The 21,312-nt window shown below is 40.9% G+C and overlaps 1 protein-coding gene across 34 annotated transcripts in view; it reads right to left on the bottom strand.

The window, feature by feature from the left end:
• Positions 1 to 21,312, bottom strand: part of PTPRM (protein tyrosine phosphatase receptor type M) — an 866,690-nt gene that overhangs the window by 106,331 nt on the left and 739,047 nt on the right. For all 34 annotated transcript variants that reach the window (XM_054243977.2, XM_078347758.1, XM_002757062.6 and 31 more), the window contains one exon: positions 3,917 to 4,004. In XM_054243977.2, coding sequence (XP_054099952.2) covers positions 3,917 to 4,004 — 88 coding nt within the window. The remainder of the gene's footprint in view (positions 1 to 3,916; positions 4,005 to 21,312) is intronic.

Consider the following 21,312-nt stretch of genomic DNA (forward strand, 5'->3'; position numbering starts at 1 on the left):
TGTTGTTTTAATGTGGCATTTCTGTTCATTTCTACAACACATGATCTTGTCAGGAAATTCTGACACTGAGAAGGCTCACGATTCACCCAAGGTCACTGAGCCAGTGTGCGGTAGGACAAGGACTCCAGACTGTTCCTCCTATCTCCAAACCCTATGTCCTTCTCTTTTGTGCCAAAGGTCTTTCTTGATCAGCTTGCCCCTCATCCACTCACCCTTCTCCTGGATGTCCCCAGTGGTGTCCCCACAATACATTTTCCAATTATTTATGGACCTGAGATCTATTACTTCATGCATGTCTTAGCCGGATCTGGCAACAGACCGAATATTCATGGTGGTAGGAAGTAGATTTAAACCCATCCCACCTCTGACAACATTGTGCCAGACACACAAATCACATTGATACCTATATTTGGGGTGCTGAAAAAATTGATCCTAAGTTCAGGGTCCTGAGAGTTGAACATGATCTTGGAGGTAGAAATGTACCCTGGGGGTAGAGATAAGCTGCCCTCATGGAATCTGTTCTCCACTAAACCAGGAGTCAGGAAACTACTATTTGTGAGCCAAATCTAGCCCGCTGCCTGCTTTTGAAAAAAATTTTTCCTGGAACATAGACCCATCCATTTCCGTATTGTCTGTGACTGCTTTTGCATGAAAACAGCAGAGCCAAGAAGCTGAGCTGAGACTGAGATTGGCCTGTAAAGGCTAACACATTTACTGCTGGATCCTTTACAGAAAAAAGTTTGCCAACCCCCTGCACTAGACTGTAATTGCTAGGAGGGCAGTATCCATTTGTGTTTTATTATCTTTTTTTTTTTTTTGAAACCTTTGGAGTCTCGCTCTGTCATCCAGGCTGAGTGCAGTGGTGTGTTCTCGGCTCACTGCAACCTCTGCCTCCCAGGTTCAAGGGATTCTCTTGCCTCAGCCTCCTGAGTAGCTGGGATTACAGGCATGTGCCATCACACCCAGCTCATTTTTGCCTTTTTAGTAGACACAGGGTTTCAGCTGGTCTCAAACTCCTGACCTCAGGTAATCCACCCACCTCGGCCTTCACTATCTTCTTATAGGACTGCCTCCCACAGAGTCTGGCAAAAGAAAGGGATTAATAAATATTTATTGAATGAAGAGATGGATTACCGAACCCTTTTATGCACATACTCTCTGTCCAGCTGTGACGAGGAATGGATAGAGAAATAGAATTCAGTGTTCCTGTGACAAATAGCTGTACACCAAATACCCACAAGGATCAAGTAGAGACAAAGTGGCCAGAATCCCTGAAGGTTTAAAGGAGAAAATCTGCTTGGAACATGGTGGGGGGCCTGCAGACATTTTCTAGAAAGGAAACAATCAATATAGGGCCATCCGCCTATTTGCCTGCCTCGGCTTCCTGAGCTGGGACTGCAAGCATGTGCCATCATGCCCAGCTATTTTTTTTTTTGGTAGAGACAGAGTCTTGCTTTGTTGCCAAGCCTGTTCTCCAACTCCTGGCCACAAGCAATCCTCCTACCTCAGCCTCCCAAAGTGCTAGGATTATAGGTATAAGCCACCACACCTGGTGAAAACCAAGTAAGTGGGACCAATCACCCCAGCACCCACTAGGCAGTGGTTATGACAGCTGCTCCTGGGTTGGAATCCTGCCTCCATACCTTATTAACTGTGAAACCCTTTAACTCTCTTTATCCCTCAATTTCCTCAGCTATAAAATAGATACAAAAATATTACCTATTTCATGGTGTTACAGGAAGTGAGCAAGTTCATATGTGCAAAGTACTTAGTGTGGTGTCTGGCATATGTAAGTGCCCAGCAAATGCTAGCTTTTTTCACTCATGATTCAAAAATATATCTCAAGTGTCCCAAGAGGAGGTATTAAACTATACACTGGGAAGAAGCAGATTCAGTGTTATATTGGGCAAAGGGCAGTGAGATCTCTCAGCATACCCAAGGCTACATCTTTTGACACTGCATTCTGTATGCTCAGCATGAGGCCACATCAGTGATGTTACAGCGATGAAGTTTAGGCTCGGCAATGTCCCTTCCTTCCACTTGGTTTGGCAAGGGGATTCCCTGTTTCACTTCCAAGAATCTCTGTGAGTTTGTTGCAGAGCTGAAGGGACTCCCGAAAAGGATCCTGTAAACTGCCAGGAGAAATCTGGATTCTTCTAACAGTGCAAAGCTTTAGTGGGCTCCCAGAGAAAATGAAGGAACTTGGAAGGGTCTAGATAGACCAAGAAAGCATGTTTTCCTTCTCCAAGACTCTGGAGCACTGTGTACCAGGAACTGGACTACTGCCACAGCGATGACTCTGCCTGGTTGGGTCTGTCCTGGGGGAAGGGGCACCAACCATCTCATCTCCATGACCTTTGTGTCCTCAGTGTCCATATCAAGAAAGCATCCCACAAGTGTTGATGGAATCCACTGAGGAGTAATCAGTCCTAGACCTCAGGACAGCATCTCCTACCTACAAAGGACTGTGACATGACCACTCCAGTGCTAGTAAATACAGCATGCTTTAAAACCAACCTACAAGACACATGAAGCTAGCATTTGTACCTGGCAACACTGGTGATCTGGCTTTCTTGATGGCCAGAGGGAAAGCAGCACGTGCTCAATTGGGACGTTTTGTGTCATGCGTAAGCTCCACTCTACCACCACCGCCCCCACCCGGCCCCGTTTCTTTTTCTAAAGCACATTGAAATCTGTGCTAACTAGATTAGTAGCCACTAGCCTCATGGACTATGTAAATTCAAAATAGTAAAAATTAAATAAAATTTTAAATTCATGTTGTCAAACTCTTGAACAGCAAAAACAAGATTCAGTTTCTCAGTTGTACGGCCACATTCCAAGTATGCAGTGCAGCTACTCCTGTGTAGCTCATGGCTACAGTCTGGGACGGCACAGACACGAAACATTTCTGCAGTCATAGGAAATTCTGTGGCAGCACTGCTAGAGAATCTGTACTGTCACACTAAGCAATGTGAACTCAGGCAAAGACAGTTTAACAGCACTTTCACAATTAATAAAGCTAATAGATCACTTCCCTGGCATAATCAAACCATCCAAGTCTGTTCTCTCATAAGAAATGAGACATGATGAGCAAACTGTTCTCTTGGCCTAATCTGCATTGTCGTGTTGTTTTTTAAAAATGTATGCATCTTTATAAATAGTATTAATTCTGATAGGTGACTACAGTGGGCCCAGTCAGTGCCTTGATGCAGTCATGGATGACAGATAGCAGTTTAACACAGGGGATGGATAGTGCGAGCCCTGGGAGAAGGGGTTTCATCAATCCAGCATTCATCGCAGCATTGTTTACAGAACGTTAATGAGGCTGGGCTTGACTTAAAAACCATCCAAGGCATTAAGGATTGGTAACATTCGGTTTCCCAGGCACTGGGAACTTCTAAGCTATAATCCTAGCTCTTTTGCTAATGAGTATTGTGATATGGGGAGTATCATTTAACTTCTGAGATTCAGTTTCCTGTCCTTAAAATGGGGCTATTACTGACCTACCTAACCCAGTGTCCAGAGGATTAATGAGTTAATGTTTGCAGAGAACTCCAAGCTCCTTGCATCATGTGGTGCATCATTATTTCCATTCATTCTCCCGTAGTAGCTGGGAAACATTAGGACTTTTATGTTTACTCCATCCAAAATGCATTTTCCTTCTCGATATTTTCACGTTACCTGTTACCCAAACCTAAATCTAAAAGTAAAACAGGGCCCACAGCAAGAGTACAACGATGAAGTGGGGGTATTCAGATAGTTATTCCTTTCTTTAGTATAAGTGTAACACCAGATCTTCTAGAAGGATGAAGGTGGTAATTGCACTGTAAATTTCTTCTGTATGAGCCTGGTGGTTAATCTTACCAGATGTGAAAAGGAAGTTCTACAATAGCACAATGACACTGTCGACACTTACATGCAATAATATTCCCATATCTGTTCTTCATTCTGTTCTCATCTTTCTTAGCCGAGTCCCATGGTGCAGACTGCCCTTCAAAGAAGCTCTAGAAGGAAGGCAAAGTGACACTGTGCATTACAATTTGGTGCAGTAAACAGAGGGATCTTAACAATGGAGTATGGTCTTAAAAAAACATAGAATAAGGGTCAAGAAGGAAAGAATTTCTACAAGAACGAGATAAAGGATTATTATACTATATTATATTCTAAATATTTCAGTTAGCTTTTCTATACTTTGTTTTCCTTTACTTACTCTCTTACAAATGCAGAGATGGAGGCTAGAGTGAACCCACAATTTCTCTATACAACCCAGTAAAAACGATCACATGTTCAGCCCCATCCCACCTGAATATTTACTATACAAAAGTTAACATTTCTCTCAATTTCTTAATGACATTATAATTTTTCAATATTCTTGTAAGAGATATAATGATGTCTTCTTCTATTTGCAATTGATGAAAGATTATTTTTGGTTAAAACATGAGAGTAGGTGAGCTGACACAACTTCATAATTTCCAGGCTAATATCCTGTAATAATCTCTGCCTGAGTTTTCGTATTTTCTTTTTTTAGAGAAAAAAAGAAAAAGAAAGAAAGAGATAAAGAAAGAAAAAAAAGAATGAAAGAGAGAAAGAAAGAGGAAGAGAAAGAGGGAGAGAGAACGGGGAGTATTGCCTTATTGCCCAGGCTAGATTGCAGTCTAAAAATGGGTATTTATGACAATAATTGTGCTTAACAATGGAGACAGGAAGGAATAAGGGAGGAAAATAACAAACAAGCAGCCAACCAATATTCATTTAAACCTGTGAAATGCTATGCAATTACTGACGAGTGATTCACTTCCAATTATATAGTCACTTTTAGAGTAGCTGTGATGTGGTACTGATAAGAACGTATGTTTTGTGTATTTGGGGTGGAGAGTTCCATAAATGTTTATTAAGTTTACTTGTTCTGGGTCTGAGTTCAAGTTCTGGATATCCTTGTTAATTTTCTGTCTTGTTGATCCATCTAATATTGACAATGTGATGTTAAAGTCTCCCACCATTATTGTGTGGGAGTCTAAGTCTCTTTATAAGTCATTAAGAACTTGTCTTATATATCTGGGTGCTCCTGTATTGGGTGCATAGATATTAAGGATCATTAGCTCTTCTTGTTGCATTGATCCTTTTACCATTATGTAATGTCCTTCTTTGCCTCTTTTAATCTTTGTTGCTTTAAAGTCTATTTTATCAGAGGTGAGAATTGCAACTCCTGCTTTTTATTTATTTATTTTTGCTCTCCATTTGGTTGGTAAATCTTCCTCCATCCCTTTGTTTTGAGACTTTGTGTATCCTTGCATGTGAGATGGGTCTGGATGCAGCATACTGATGGGTTTTGGCTTTTTATCCAATTTGCCTGTCTGTGTCTTTTGAATGGGGGATTTAGTCGATTTAAATTTAGGATTAATAATAATATATGTGAGTTTAATTCTGCCATTTGATGCTTGCTGGCTGTTTTGCCCACTAGTTGATGTAAATTCTTCATTATGTTGATGCTCTTTACTTTTTGGTATATTTTTGGAAAGGCTGATACTGGTTGTTCCTTTCTATGTGTAGTGCTTCTTTCAGAAGCTCTTGTAAAGCAGTCCTGGTGGTGATGAAATCTCTAAGTACTTGCTTGTTCACAAAAGATTTCATTTTTCCTTCGCTCGTGAAGCTTAGTTTGGCTGGATATGAAATTCTGGGTTGAAAGTTCTTTTCTTTAAGGATGTTGAATATTGGCCCCCACTCTCTTCTGGCTTGCAGGGTTTCTGCTGAGAGATCTGCTGTGAGTCTAATAGGCTTCCTGTTGTGGGTAACCTGACCTTTCTCTCTGGCTTCCCTTAGCATCTTCTTCATTTCAACCCTGGTGAATCTGACGATTATGTGCCTTGGGTTTGCTCTTCTTGAGGAATATCTTTGTGGTGTTCTCTGTATTACCTGGAGTTGAAAATTATCCTGCCTTGCTAGGTTGGGAAAGTTTTCCTGAATAATATCCTGAAGAGTATTTTCCAGCTTGGATTCATTCTCTTCATCACATTCAGGTACACCTATCAAATGTAAATTAGGTCTTTTCACGTAGTCCCATATTTCTTGGAGACTTTGCTCATTCCTTTTCATCCTTTTTTCTCTAATATTGTCTTCTCATTTTATTTCATTAAGTTGATCTTCAACCTCTGATATCCTTTCTTCTGCTTGATCAATTCGACTGTTAAAACTTGTGCATACTTCACAAAGTTCTCATGTTGTGTTTTTCAGCTCCATTAATTCACTTCTATTCCTCTCTAAATTGTCTATTCTTGTTAGCATTTAGTCAAACCCTTTTTCAAGGTTCTTAGTTTCTTTGCATTGGGTTAGAACATGTTCTTTTAGCTCACAGAAGTTTCTTATTTTCCACCTTCTCAAGCCTGATTCTGATAATTCATCACACTCATTCTCCATCAGGCCTTGTTCCCTTGCTGATGAGGAGCTACGGTCCCCTGAAGGAGGAGAGGCATTCTGATTTTGACTGTTTTCAGCCTTTTTGTGCTGGTTTCTTCCCATCTTTTTGGATTTATTCACCTGTCATCTTTGTAATTGCTGACTTTCAGATTGGGTCTCTGAGTGGACCTCCAGTTTGTTGGTGGTGTTGTTATTTCTGTTTCTCTGTTTTCCTTTGGTGGGCACCCCCTCCCCCACAGAGCTGGACCTTCCCGGATTCAGCTATGCTTGCTGTGAAACTCTCAACCATCAGCGTTTCCAATTGCTGTTTTTCTGTGGGGTGGGACCAGCCAAGCCCAATCACCTGGCTACCCGCCTCGGAGCCCCCTTTTTTTCTTTTCCTGATTGAACGGTCAATTCTCTCCCAGGTGCCCTAGCTGCCCATCGAAAAGGCGCTGGGATATCTGTGCAATTTCCTGTGCAGTGACCATGCTGGCTGAAACCGGCACTGAGATTCGTGGCGCTTTTCTGCCTGGGAATCTCCCGGTCTGGCTCCTGGCTTCAGTCCCCCTCTCAATCAGCTGAATGGGTGGCTCTGCCTTCTTGGAGCTCCAAATGCCAACTAAAAGGGCACCCAGTACTGCATACTCCGCACTGAGAACCACTGCGCCAGATGTCAGCAAAACAGCTGCACCGGCCAAAAGAGTCACGCTGGTGACCTGTGGGGCTCCTCCGCTGGGAATCTCCTGGTCTGTAAGCAACAAAAATTCGTCTGGAGGTCTGGCGTTCACTCACTCACTGTGCCTTCACTGGGAGCTGCAACCCTGAGCTGCTGCTAGACTGCCATCTTGGATCTCTCTCCCGAGTTTTCACTTTTAATGGAGTTTAGATGTCCACTTATTTAGGGATTTGGCATTTTGATGCCTGGGGTCTTTAATCTTTAGGTTAGTCATTTTTTAATTCAAGTTGTAATGAAAATGTCCTCTACTCTCAGTGGACAAATAAAAAAATATGTGGGACTTTTATTTCCACTTTAGTTCACATTACATTTTACCTTTATGTGGTCAACTATGTGAGGAGGTTATGAGAAAGGGATGGAAGTGAAGAAGATTCAGTAAAACTGTTTCTTGTTTTGGCCACAGTACTCATATACTTCCTGGTACCCACTGGGAAGTAAGAGGGAGGGAAAGAAGAAGAGATAAAGGGAGACCAGATGAATGAGAGCACCATTCGGGAATACTCTGGGGCCGGAGTACATGGTGTTAGGGGCTCGTGTTCTCAGGTGTGCCCCAGGGTGGCTTTCAAGTTCTCTCACAAACAGAAGGTCCTCCTTCCTCCCCAGTCTCCACCTCACCTGTGAACTTCAGCCATCTTGGCCATTTCCACCACTTACAGTATTTTGAGATTAGTCTGTTGCTAGGCAGAATGTATTTATTCCTCTTTATGAGTCTGACTCTCCCTCATGAGGTAAATTGTTGCTTAGCATGCTGCAGTAGGACACACTGCTCACAGACATCATGGGGTATCTGTGCCCCCTATGCCCACCTGTGTGCTGCACAGAACTCTGACCACTAAGTGGACAGTGCTTGGCATCCTCTGTTGTTTCTATGTCTGTCTCTGCCACCAGGCTGTGGGCTGTGTGGAATCCAATAATTAGTTACTGAATGAATGAATAACTGTGGTGTCTGGTTATAGTATATTTTGGCTTTGATCTCAAAATGAAGCTGTATTTCTGCAGCTTAAATGTGCCAGAGGCTCGAAGGCTTAGAAAGCCTTCCTATCCACAGCCTGCAGATTTCATTCTGCCATAGTTTGTCAAGTCCACACCTTTTCTGTGGCCTGCAGGGTATGGATATTGCTGTTACCAAACTACCGAGCTCACATCAGAGACGGGCTGGAGAAGAGCCCAGCCCTAGGCCTGTCCTGCCCTCAGGCTTCAGATCTTGTCCTCCATACATCCACCCAACAAAACAGCTGATCAACACCATTTTATAACACAACACAGAAGAGTGAAAAAAATAACACTACAAGCATAAGAGTTAAGAGGTTTAATCTGCTCATCTTAATTTAAGGTCCCTTAGTTTTGATCATAGGTGACACCTTATTATCATATTTAATAGTTTTTACCTTATACTTGATCATTTCAAAAACACGGCAGGATCAGATGTGCTATATATGAATGGCTGTATTAATAGACTCACACTATGCATCACTTGCTGAAGAGTGATATGGTTTGGTTGTGTCCCCACCTAAATCTCATCTTGAATTGTAGTTCCCATAATCCCCATGGGCTGTGGGTGGGACCCGGTGAGAGGTAATTAAATCACAAAGGTGGTTACCTCCATGCTGTTCTTCTGATAGACAGTGAGTTCTCATGAGATTTGATGGTTTTATAAGGGGTTTTCCCACCCTTCACTCAGCACTCTTCCTGCTGCCACCACACGAAGAAGGACATATTTCCTTGCCCTTCCACCACAATTGTAAGTTTCCTGAGGCCTCCTCAGCCCAGCAGAACCATGTGTTAATTAACCTCTTTCCTTTATAAATTACCTGGTCTTGGTTATTTCTTTCTTTTTCTTTCTTTCTTTCTTTCTTTCTTTCTTTCTTTCTTTCTTTCTTTCTTTCTTTCTCTCTCTCTCTCTCTCTCTCTCTTCTCTCTTCTCTCTCTCTCTCTCTCTCTCTCTCTCTCTCTCTCTCTCTCTCTTTCTTTCTTTCTTTTTTAAATTTGAGAGATAGTCTTACTCTGTTACCCAAACTAGAGTGCAGTGGCACAATCTCAGCTCACTGCAATCTCTGCCTCCCAGATTCAAACAATTCTTGTGCCTCAGCCTCCCAAGTAGCTGGAATTACAGGCATGTGCCACCATGTCCAGCTAGTTTTTGTATTTTTAGTAGAGATAGGATTTCATCATGTTGGCCAGGCTGGTCTCAAACTTCTGACCTCAAGTGATTCACCAGCCTCAGCCTCCCAAAATGCTAGGATTACAGGAGTGAGCTACCATGCCTAGCCTTGGGTATTTCTTCACAGTAGTATGAGAATGGACTAATATCAAAAGTAAAACACTGTATGATACAGGGCAGATACAAATAAAAACATTTTCTGGTTATTAATAAATTAATACAAATACTATCATTAAAAATTGCTAGTTAATTCCATCTAGAACAAGACCTTTATATATTTAGGGGATTTATTCAAACATTTCACTTCTATTCTGCTATGTAACATGCATTTTAAAATAGCTTCAGGGATTTTAAAGTCAGATACTCTTTTTTTGAATAGTGTCTTTGTTACTCTATGAATGACAATAATTTTATAGTTGAGTAATAACTATGATTTGACTTCCAATAATTTAATTCTACTTTGAGTTTGTCATGATTAATTACCAATTTCACTTCCCTCTGCCTTTTCCACCCACCTAAAATGTTCTCAGATTGTTTTTTTGTATGAAGATGGAAGAAGAAAATTGAGAGAGACCTTGAAGTCTTCCAGTAAACCCACAGCCTCAACTCATACAGAAAATGCCCCTAGATGCCCTGGGCCTTCACATGGGGACCCTTGCCACATGACGGTCCCTACCCTCTCTGGACACACAGAGGCTCCCTTGTGGGGAACAAAGCTCACATCACAGCTGTGTTTCTTTAGCATTTGTGTGGTTATCACAGGACTGCCAATAGCCCATGTATTTAAAAACAGTTATTTTAGTTGTATTATTTTCATGTAATTGGTGACCAAGAAACAGACATGGTCCACAAATGAAATAATAACCGATTATACTGCATTTGAGCACCACAGTTCCCAGAATGTTTTCCTGTGGATGGGGCCCAAGTGTTATCCATCTCTGACTACTTATTATGGGAGCATCAACAAATATGTGCAGATGAATGAGTCCATCATCTCTCCTGGTCTTCACTAGAGAAGAGTACATGAGCTGTCCCTTACAGCTGAGGGACATGAGATGAAGACAGACACCTCAACAGCTCCTAACACAACCTATATCAGAACTCAGTGTTTTCTGACTCTTTATCCACTGCTTTTTCTCTACCACCCTCACCCTCAATGACCTTGAGAAGAAAACAGTAGTAGTAAGTCAACTTAAATACATATGGCCAACAATTGTTTTCCATACCAAGATTATCTCTGCTTGTCTCTGAAAGAATGTCTACAACAAGAGAATATAAAAAAGGTCAACTAAAATTTATTGATTACTTTTACAAAACAAGAATTCTTCTTCTCATACATGACATGTGTTCATTCCATGGAAGCTATTGCAGGAAAAGCTATTGCATGGAAGCTATTCTTGCAATGAGACTCCCACCTTCTTATCCAGGCATTATATGAATCACTATCAATGTCCAAATGTATTTAAAAAACCCCACAAAACAAAATTAGAGGTGGTCTGAGGAAAAGATCAGGTAACTAGTGCCTCCACAGCTAAATGGCACAGTCTCCTGACTCCATAAAGATATGGTGATTGTGTCCTGCATTTTCTGTAAGTGTCCCTCCCAATTATATAGGCAATTTTCCCATGGATACATTTGTATTATTAAGGCCACGTGTCCTCATGCCTGGCTTGGAAAATAGGTAATATACCCATGGGAGCCCAGAGAGAAAAGGGATTGGTTGCCTTGGATTTTATTTCCTTTTGTTATGGAGATTAAAAATGTTTTTCCTAAAATGAATCCAGTTTTGAATGTTAGGACTTTTTTCTAGCATATACCTTCAAGATGTCTAAGAAAATATTTACCTTACACTTTAGACTCCCTCTTATGCCTAAAGTGAGACAAAAATCAATTGTTTAAATTTTTAGTTAGAAAATAAAACTTTAGGCTGGGCACGGAGCCTCACGCCTGTAATCCCAGTGCTTTGGGAGGCTGAGGTGGGTGGATCACGAGGTCAAGAGGTCGAGACCATTTTGGCCAACATGGTGAAACCCTGTCCTGTCTCTACTAAAAAATACAAAAATTAGCTGGGCATGGTGGTGCGCACCTGTAGTCCCAGCTACTCAGGAGGCTGAGGCAGGAGAATTGCTTGAACCCAGGAGGCGGAGATTGCAGTGAGCTGAGATTGTGCCACTGCACTCCAGCCTGGCACCTGGCGACACAGCAAGACTGTCTCAAAAAAAAAAAAAAAAAGACAATAAAACTGTATCTGTAGCTCTGGAGCCACTGAGTATTCAGAGAAGCCATGATATGGTACATGGTTCTCTCAGACTGTGTACCTCTGGTTACTTTCCTGGCTAGCAAATTCTCAGAGCAACTATAGTAACTGGGATAGAAAGACTGCCTTTAGTGCCTCAAAATACTGCTTCATGTCTAGTCTGCAGCCAGAACTGCCACAGATGTGCAGCTGCAGAGGTGGCAGACATACTTCATTTATTCTTCCTTCCCTAGAAAGACTGAGGATTATCTAATGACTCTGTGAGTTCACCCTACTTCCTTTTGTTTCTTTTTTTTTTTTGTATACAGAGATGGACATAATCACTAATAAAGGCAACAGTAAATTGTGCCTGAGGAAAATCAAGTAAAATTGGGTTATGTGTAACTTTGCTATGCAGTTATTCTATTATGTCCCTTTTCACATACTTTTTCCACTTTTAAATATCTTTTAATTAATTAAGCAAAGTCAATGCACATTTTATAAGATGTTCTGTGCATTTTTCTTTGGACAAGAATAAAACGTTCTTTACCTAACTTTTACGAGGTCAAAAGTTATGCCTGTTCTTTTAAAATTACATAAATTGAATTACTGAATGCTTTAAGAAGAATTCTACTCTAAACCAATATTCTTGGGAAGTAACCACCATGTAATTTATATTGTAGAAAAGAAAGGTTTCTCTCAAACTTGTTTTAAAAAAAAGACAGTCAGGTTTTGCATCCTCCCAGTGCTGATAGAAAGAAAAGAACTTTGTTCTTTGGAGTATGGGTTTTCGAAGCATATGCCAACGAGTGCTTCTGGTCTCTGGGGGGAAATTTTGCTTATCTTCTCCTTGCATCTCTCTCCGCCTGAGACAAATCCTTACGTTCAAGTTTAAGCACAACCTCCAACTCCTCCTCTATCTCTCACCTCAGAGTCTTGCCTTGACAGAATTATGGGCAGGCTTGCTAAAATCAAATTCGACCAAAGCTCAGGCATAATTTTGAACAAGTGGCTCAATGAGAGAGAGCAGAAGGGATGGCTGAGGGAACCAAGGCTAAGAGCATCATTCAGCTCCTGAGGATGTCCTATCTGCAGAGCAGCAACGTAAGGACAAGTGTGGGAAGCAGGCAATGATGGCCCCTGCTCCCAGCACAAGTTTTATAGCTGGGATTTTGAATATAATATGCACATTTAGGTAATATTTAGTGTTTAGGGCAGATTTTAAACATGCAGGCATAATTTAACACACCAACTATGAACTTTCTATTATGAAAAAAACACTATATATATTTTTGGGATTTAAGTTAATGGTCTCACTGCACCTTCTGTTAGAATTTTCATAAATATACTTACGCTTTTATTCTATTTAAAATGTAATTAAAGTGTTTCCTCTGACTACCTAAGCTCATGTATGCTGCAAAGAGGCAGCCGACCTGGGAACCACTCTGAAAGAGCAATAAGTCTCCGAAACAATAAAAATGAAACCAGGCAAGCTCCAGTGAATACCAATGACTTCCCTGCTTTAAGATGCTGCACTCTCCATGGGCACAGAGCAGAAGGAAATTGAACATCCTGCATACTATCATTTTTTTCTGAATAGAAAACATGTTTTTGTGATTCAAAAACCTCCTTCCCCACCCCTCATACCACCATCATTTTCCACAGGATATAATTATACATCTCAGTTGCCCACCTCAAGAGAACATTACTCCAAAATGATGCAGTCTGTTAAAAATGCCACAGCTCCTAGATATTAAAAAAGGAGAAAAAAATCCTATTCAACAGAAAAGCTGCCAGAAAGAAAGGGATGCAGGTCAAGGCTGTACATAATATACAGTATGTTTTCAGGCAGTGCAGGGTCAAGTTTTTTAGATGCTTCTGAAATAGAATTTTTCCTCCCTTTCTCATATGAATAAAATTGTGCACGTAAAACGACTAAAATTGTCACCTGAAAGAAGGAAGATGAACTCACTGGGGCATGCAAAGTCTGTGAACTTTCTTTGTTTTCTGCTCAGACTTCTCTTCTGGTGCTTTGAAGCGTTGCATTTTATTAGATCCATATAAACTATTTATTGCTATAGCACTAAAGCAACTGAAGACACCTAACTTTGCCTGATGAGCCACAAAGCAGACTGCCCCAGAAGTTCAGGCACAGTGGTGGCAGTGCTTGCTGGTCACTGTCATTCTCCAGTGTCCTGAACAAAGGCAGTCAAAAGGAATATGTGATGCTTCAAAAGTAAGAAAGGTGAGGATAGGGTGAAAACAAGAATCTAGACACATGAACTAGGTCTTTAAACAAACTGGAATCTAAATGTTAACATTCCTTGATCTTTTAAAGAAGTTGCTAATCTCTGGCCACTTTTCACTGCAACTTAACACAATTTGAAATTGTGCAGAATTTTTCTATTTTGCAGGATTAAGAACACCCATCCATGATCTTGGCAATATTTATTGCATAATTACCTTCCTTTACCAATTATCTCTTTCTCTTTTGATAATGGGATTGAGGTTTACAGCCTAAAAATACATATATACAATGTTTTCATACCCTGAAACAGTCCCCATGATGTCTGAGTTTTAGAATATGTTTCCTATTCTACTGAATATTACTCTGAATGAGGGATTTTACGAGTGACTTTCTGGAGCAATGCCATATATTTCCTGTTGATCAATACATTGCTTATGAGGTTTGTGAAGCTCTATCATGGGTGAGCATTTTAATCCTGTTCCATAGATAAGAAAATTTAGTATCAAAGACATTGAGTGGCTCCTCTGAAATCACACAGCTGGTAAGCAGAAGAGCTGGGACCTGAGCCAAGGCCATTCCACTCTGAACTCAGTGTGCCTCCATTTGGCCACAAAGCTGGCTCAGAATCTGTGGCTTTGTGCCCACTGCATTGCACAGTGAATATGGCATTCTGAAGTCACCCAAGCCGTGGGTCTTAAGCCCCCAAGTATTTCTGGTTATCATGTTTTATGGAACGAGCCAGTTTGGTGACACAGTCCTATCACCATTTGCATAGTGATGCTTCCTGGTGATGTGAGTGTGCACATCCTGGAGGGAACCTCAATTAACTTGCCTTTTTCTTCAAATTTGCCCAATTTCCAACGTCCCCTTTCTTCCCACCTTCAGAATCACTGCAGTAGTCAGCTCCTGCTAATGAAGTGACACAACCCTCAAGGGCACTGGAGCAGAAATAAGTTGAGAACCACTGATCAAGTGGTAAGAGTGAAGAAACATATCCTTTAAGTAAGTGGCAAAGGGAAACAGTCATGAAAACAATAACTGCAACATGTTCATGGATGCTGAAGACTCCATGGACAAGGCCAGTGTTCCGTGGGATAGTGGAGACTGACGCAGAGAGGAGTGAGTGTCAATGGGGCATTAATTGTAAGAAGCAGAGGGTGGGTGTTAGGGGATATTCAACCCTTTCTTGGCCTGCACTCCTCTTTTCTTTTGTTCCCTAGAAAACAGTTTAGTAACAGAGACCTACATCCTAAGCCATGCCTGGGGCTCCCCCTTATCTGGAATGTCTTCTTGGGGCTGGGTGCCTCTGTCATCTTGCCCATGATGAAGTGCTCAGTTGCATTTCAGGGAGTCCTTGTTTCCTTGGCATCCCCCTTCAGGGGCTCTCAAGGGCTGATCACAAGAGTATTTCAGCAGTTTGGAAGTCAAAGGCTACATTTCCAGATTCCTTCTTCCTGTGAGAGTCTCTGCTGCTTCTTACAGAATAAGGATGGTGTCCTGGAGAAACTGAACTGAAGGGTTTCTACATGTTTAGATTTATTAGATAAAACTTGGTCAAAGCTGACTTTCTTTTTCTTTTTTGGAAATGGTGGCTGGAGTGCAGTGGCACAATTTCGACTCACAGCAACCTCTACCTCCAGGGTTCAAGCAATTCTCCTGCCTCAGCCTCCAGAGTAGCTGGGACTATAGGTACACACCACCACACCCGGCTAATTTTTCTATTTTTAGTAGAGATAGGGTTTCACTATGTTGGCCAGGATGGTCTCAATCTCTTGACCTCGTTATCCACCTGAAGTGTCTAGGCCTCCCAAAGTGCTGGGATTACAGGCATGAGCCACCACACCCAGCCAAAGCTGACTTTTTCCAGTTGCCTATCTCTTGATATGCATGTATATCAATGAAATCAATATCTGAAGATTCTGGAACTTGGATCTGTCCCTGTCCTCACTGCAGTGCCCTTGCAAACCCAAAGAGGCCATGACAATTTAATAAGGTGTCAAAATAGTGATATCATTGAACAATCTGTCACAGGTCCCCCAAAGAGGACGGCTCTGTTTTAGAGGCAGCTGAAAGTATCTGCGTTTCCATAAGTCATGCTAGGCTTAGGTCCTGTCTCCAGGATTGCCACCCCACATTTCAGAGAGACAGCAATTTTCATTTTGCCTCTGACACAGATATTGCCAGAGTTTGGGATGCTCACACTACTCAAGAGCTGTAATTTCCTTCATCTCTGCATCTGACTTTGACAGTGAGCCTGTGCAGATGCACCCAGATCCTCAGAGAGCACAAGAATACCTCCTTGGAAAAGGCATCATCCATCTAGAGAACAGATGGATGTTTTTGTGGAAATTCAACTGCTCCTTCCTTTGGAGAGCAGCCTCCGACCCATCTCTCGCCTGCATTATTGCAGTAGCTTCCTGACTGGTCACTTTGGCACTCTACAATTTATACGCTTGATCCAGAATGAGCTGTTGAAAATGCATCAGGGCACCTGTCAGTTTCCCATTTGAAAACTGAGCAAGTCTCCCTCCTGACACCGTGGCCAAGTGAAGGGCGGTGAGACTCAACATGTGTGAAGCCCAGCATGCAGCCAGTGCTCCTGTCAAGGCCACCTGTTACTTTCTCATTCTAATATGAAAACCTGAGACCTTGATGACACTACATCCTTACTGACTTGACTACATGTTTTTGTTGTCTCCATGATAATTTTTTCCAATTTTCCCCTGATGGCTCTGTATTTTCCTTCACTGACTCGATACAGCATTTGGAAGTTGGGTGGGGGTTTTATTACTGTCCTTTTTTCTTTTTAAGCAAACATCCTCTTCCTGGTATTTCTTGGAGAGCTGTGCAGTTTTAAAATGTCCTCACCTCAGAAATCAGAGCACATAAACTCCATCAAATGTGACTGAAAATCTAAGGATACTTTTTGTTTTTGTTTTTGTTTTAGAGATGACAGGCTTGGAAATGAATAAGTATAGCAGAAAAAGGAATTTTAATGTGAGAGTTTGGACTCTTATTTTTGACATCTATTTATTTATAAAACTTATCAGCACAATTCCCAGGCTCTTCCTGCAATACCTAAGTCATGGTGACTAAAGATCAAATTTAGAATAGATAATTCTTTTAGAAATTTAGAAAATAAGATTAGAACTATCTTTTCAAACAGTTTAGTGAAAAATTATTACATCTCAGTTTACTCTGCCAGAAAGTTCAATGCCTTTTCTTGAAAGCAAACACTTCTATGGAACATTGTAACCCAAAGTTATCTGTGAAGTCATAGAGGCTCTCCTTTTATTTAATTAAAGACTGATTTTGTTAGTCAAATGTCATATCTTATTGAAGAATGTAAATACTCTCACTTTAGATCACATGGACTCCTTTTTGTGAGGGAAGTCTTGGCAGTCAGCCTTAGTCTGCAAGAGTAAAGATGAGATTCTAAATAAGTAAAACAATGAGGCTGCACCAGTATGGAGCAGAAATCCTGGCATGGCGGAAGGTTCCACGTGGTGCTGACCACTCATCTGTAGTCAGAAATGGGTACAGTCACCCTTGGAAATCCTGGAAGAACCAATTCACTTTTCAAAATGGAGAGCTCATCATCTCACAGTAGATCTTAGGTGAATGCCATAGTCATCTGAATCTACTCCCCTGAAACATTACTCATCTCATTAACATCCTTTGGGATTGGGAAGTTGCAGTTAGCAGGTGGGAAGGAGAAAATGAGAATCCCTGGCAGCAGGTGACAAAGGCAGTCACAGGGGGACTCAGCAGCAACTCATGAGGTCTTTCCAAATTTTAGTCACTCATGTACACCTTCACCACTTCCCTCTGTTATTGAGTGATATAAATTCAACTCTTGTATATGTAAATACATTTACAGTACTTGCAAATGAAATTTTACATCATTTTTGAGGCGAAGTCTCACTCTGTTGCCCAGGCTAGAGTGCAGCCGTGTGATATCAACTCACTGCAGCCCTTGACCTCCTGAACTCAAGTGATCCTCCTGCGTCGGCCTCCCAAAGTGCTGGGATTACAAGTATGAGCCACTGCGACCGGCCAAGCCAAGAACTCTTACCTCAGGTAAAGATAATAGAAAAAGTTGAGAGAACAAAAATGAAGCAATAGTATTCAATCTAGCCAGGCAGTGCTGTCGAACTATCTCGGAGCCTGAGGCCTCTTCTGCTTTGGCTGAGAGAGGTGCAAAGAACGCTTGCCTCAAACCAAGGTTCTCTGATGAATCAAAAGCACTGAAAGACACCTAACGGGAAAGCCAATCACTCTCTCACCTGTGATTCAGTTTAGCTTATTCCCTGTGAGTGGGCCTCCTAAAAATCTCCTTGTACATCATCAGTTGTTTGCATCTCACACTTGGGGAAAACTGGATTCACCATCTGTCCTGGCTTAAGTGCTGCTAAGGTAAAAGAATGAGACATAGGACCAGAAGATTCAGGCTTAAATCCCAGTCTGACTGATTCCTAACTGTGTGACCACAGGTAAGTTACTACATTTGCTTTTTAATGTTTACAGTAGAATTTCTATAATTAAATTATTTAACAGGGTTGCTCTCTGTATTAAAACCAATGAATGGCAGAGGAAAAACCCATGTTGGCTTGCACATATAAAGTGCCATTGAATTGGTATGTTATTAGTATAAGGTGTATAACTTGTAGAATGTCTATAGAATGCACAGGCCATTAGAGTCACAAACATATGTCCTCCCCAGACTACAAACTCCACAAGGGAAAGGGCTGAGTCTCTCACATCCTCAGTAGCTGGCATCTACCTGGAACAGATGAGGAGCTCTGTATTAGGAAAAATACACAATAATTATATATCAGAAGATTCATGCATCCTGAATGTATTCAAATTTAATATTTTTGAGACTTGTTTCTTTAAAATGTTTTTTTTAAATTATATACCCCAGTCGAGTTTTGAATAAATTACCATCACGTTTCACAGAGTAATACCGAAAAGAGACATTTTACATGGATGGCATTACACTCAAAATTTTAAAAACTCCTCTAACGTTCTATAGTTAGTGTTTCTTTCCCCTTCAGAATCACAATCTGCTAAAAGGATAACAATTAGTTTAAGTGAACCAAGGTCAGATGCTAAAAGGAAGTGGCCCAAAATTGTATTTAGAATCTGCTGATGCTTTAAAAAATGAAGAGCTGGCCCCAGTTCAAAACAACCAGATATTGGATTAAAACCTTAGGGTCACATGGTTCAATTTTTTTTCATTTAGAACTACAAGGTTTGGGATTAAACTAAAAGTAAGATGCTTCATGTTTAATAGATGTACTGCCTTAAAACATTTTCAAGAAGGCAAGAGAGTTGAAAATAAATGAAAGTAAATTCGGGGGTCAATTTTGAAATGCAAACAGCCAAGATCTTAAAGCCCTTGGAGGACCCACATTAGCAGAATGGACTTTCACACGATAGCTAGATATTGTTGCTTCAGCAAAGAGAATTCCTGAAAGGGACTCTGAATTTTTTTCAAGAAATGTTATAAGGAAAAGATGCAGGCTCAAATGATTTTGATTATGTAAGAATTCTTTTAGTGAAATCACAATAAATGATCAATTCAGTAGTATTAATAAGAACAATGGTGGCCAGCTGTAGTGGCTTACACCTGTAATCCCAGCACTTAGGAAAGCCAAGGCAGAAGGCTTGCTTGAGCCAGGAGAAAGAACAGCCTAGGCAATACAGTGAGACCCCGCCTCTACTAAAAATAAAAGAATATTTAGCTGGATATAGTGGTGCATGCCCATAGTTCCAGCTACTCAGGCTCAGGAGGCTGAAGCAAGAGGATCTCTTCAGGTTGAGGCTAGGGTGAGGTACGATTGCACCACAGTCCTTCAGCCTGGGCAACAGAGTGAGACCCTGTTTCAAAAAATAATAATAATAATACTAATAATAACACAAGATAACAAATGCAGTTCTCTGTGTTCCAAATACTATGCCAAAATTTTTTACCCAAAATATCTCATAGATGTAAGCCTTTTAATTGACACAAATTCTGCCTCATTTTGTCATTACAGCTGTAACTTATGCTCATGAAAAGAGACCCCAGCATCTTTCAAACTTAAGGTTAACCTTATTATTAGAATCATTATGTTGGTAACCAATAACTTTGACATAAATTTTAAATTATATTAATGAACAGTTTTTAAAAAGCTTTTTATTTTGAAATAATTCTAGAGTCACAGGAAGTTACAAGGATGGAATGGAGAGCTTCCATGTATTCCTCAGTTTTCCCCAATGATTACACCTCATATAACTGTACCCCAGGAAACTGAAGCTGGTCCAGTGTGTGTGTGTATTGTTCCATGCCATTTCATCTCAAGTGTAGATCTCCAATCAAATACAGAACTATCCCATCACCACAAAAAGCTTCCTTGTGGAACCTCTGAACAGGCACCTAATTCCTGGAATCCACTAGTCTTACTGTTCATCTTTATAATTTCTGTAAAATTTAAGAAGGCCCTACAAATGCAATCATGAAGTACTGGCTTTTTTTTCCCCCTGAGCACAATGCCCTTAAGATCCATCCAAGTTGTTGTCTATATCATTTTCATTCCTTTTGACAGCTCAGTAATATTCCACGTTATGGATGTACCAGAGTTTGTCTAGCCCTTCCCTTAGGGAAGAACAATTTGATTCTAGTTTTGGGGGATTACAAATAAAGCTGTATGGATATTTATTTACAGGGTTTCGTGGGGATAAAAATTTTCACATCAATGATAAATGCCCAGCAGTGCTACTGCTGGGTCAGGTGGTAAATCTCCTTCAGGTTTTTTTTTTTTTTTTGAGATGGAGTTTGGCTTTTGTTGCCCAGGCTGGAGTGCAGTGGTGTGATCTCGGCTTGCTGCAACCTCCACCTCCCAGGTTCAAGCATTTCTCCAGCCTCAGCCTCCCTAGTAGCTGAGATTACAGGTGCATGCCACCACACCCACCTAATATTTGTAGTTTTAGTAGAAATGGGGTTTCACCATGTTGGCCAGGCTGGTCTTGTACTTCTGACCTCAGGTGATCTGTCCACCTCAGTCTCCCAAAGTGCTGGGATCACAGGTGTGAGCCCGGCCTCTGTTTTAGTTTTTCAAGAACTGCTTAATGATTTCCCAAAGTGGCTGTACCAGTTCACACTCCCAGTAACAGTTTCGGAGAGCTACAGTTTCTCTCCATTCTCACCAGCATTTGGTATTGTCTCTGCTTTTTATTTTGGCTGCCCTAATATGTGTGTGATGATACCTCATCATGGTCATAATTTTCATGTTCCTGTCACCTGATCATGTTGACTCACTGACTTCTTTTCATGTGCTTATTTGTCATCTGTACATCCTCTTTGGTGAGGTGTCTTTTATGTTTTTGCTCTTTTCTAATTGGATTTTTTAAAACTAAAGTTTTAGAGTTCTTAATATTTTTTAGATATGAATCCTTTGTCTGATATGTAGTTTGTAAATATTTTCCTCCAGTCTTCAGCTTGTATTTTCATTCTCTTACACAGCAAGAGTTTTAAATTTCAATGAAGTCTA

Source organism: Callithrix jacchus, chromosome 13 (assembly GCF_049354715.1).
Source record: "Callithrix jacchus isolate 240 chromosome 13, calJac240_pri, whole genome shotgun sequence".
Lineage (NCBI taxonomy): Eukaryota > Metazoa > Chordata > Mammalia > Primates > Cebidae > Callithrix > Callithrix jacchus.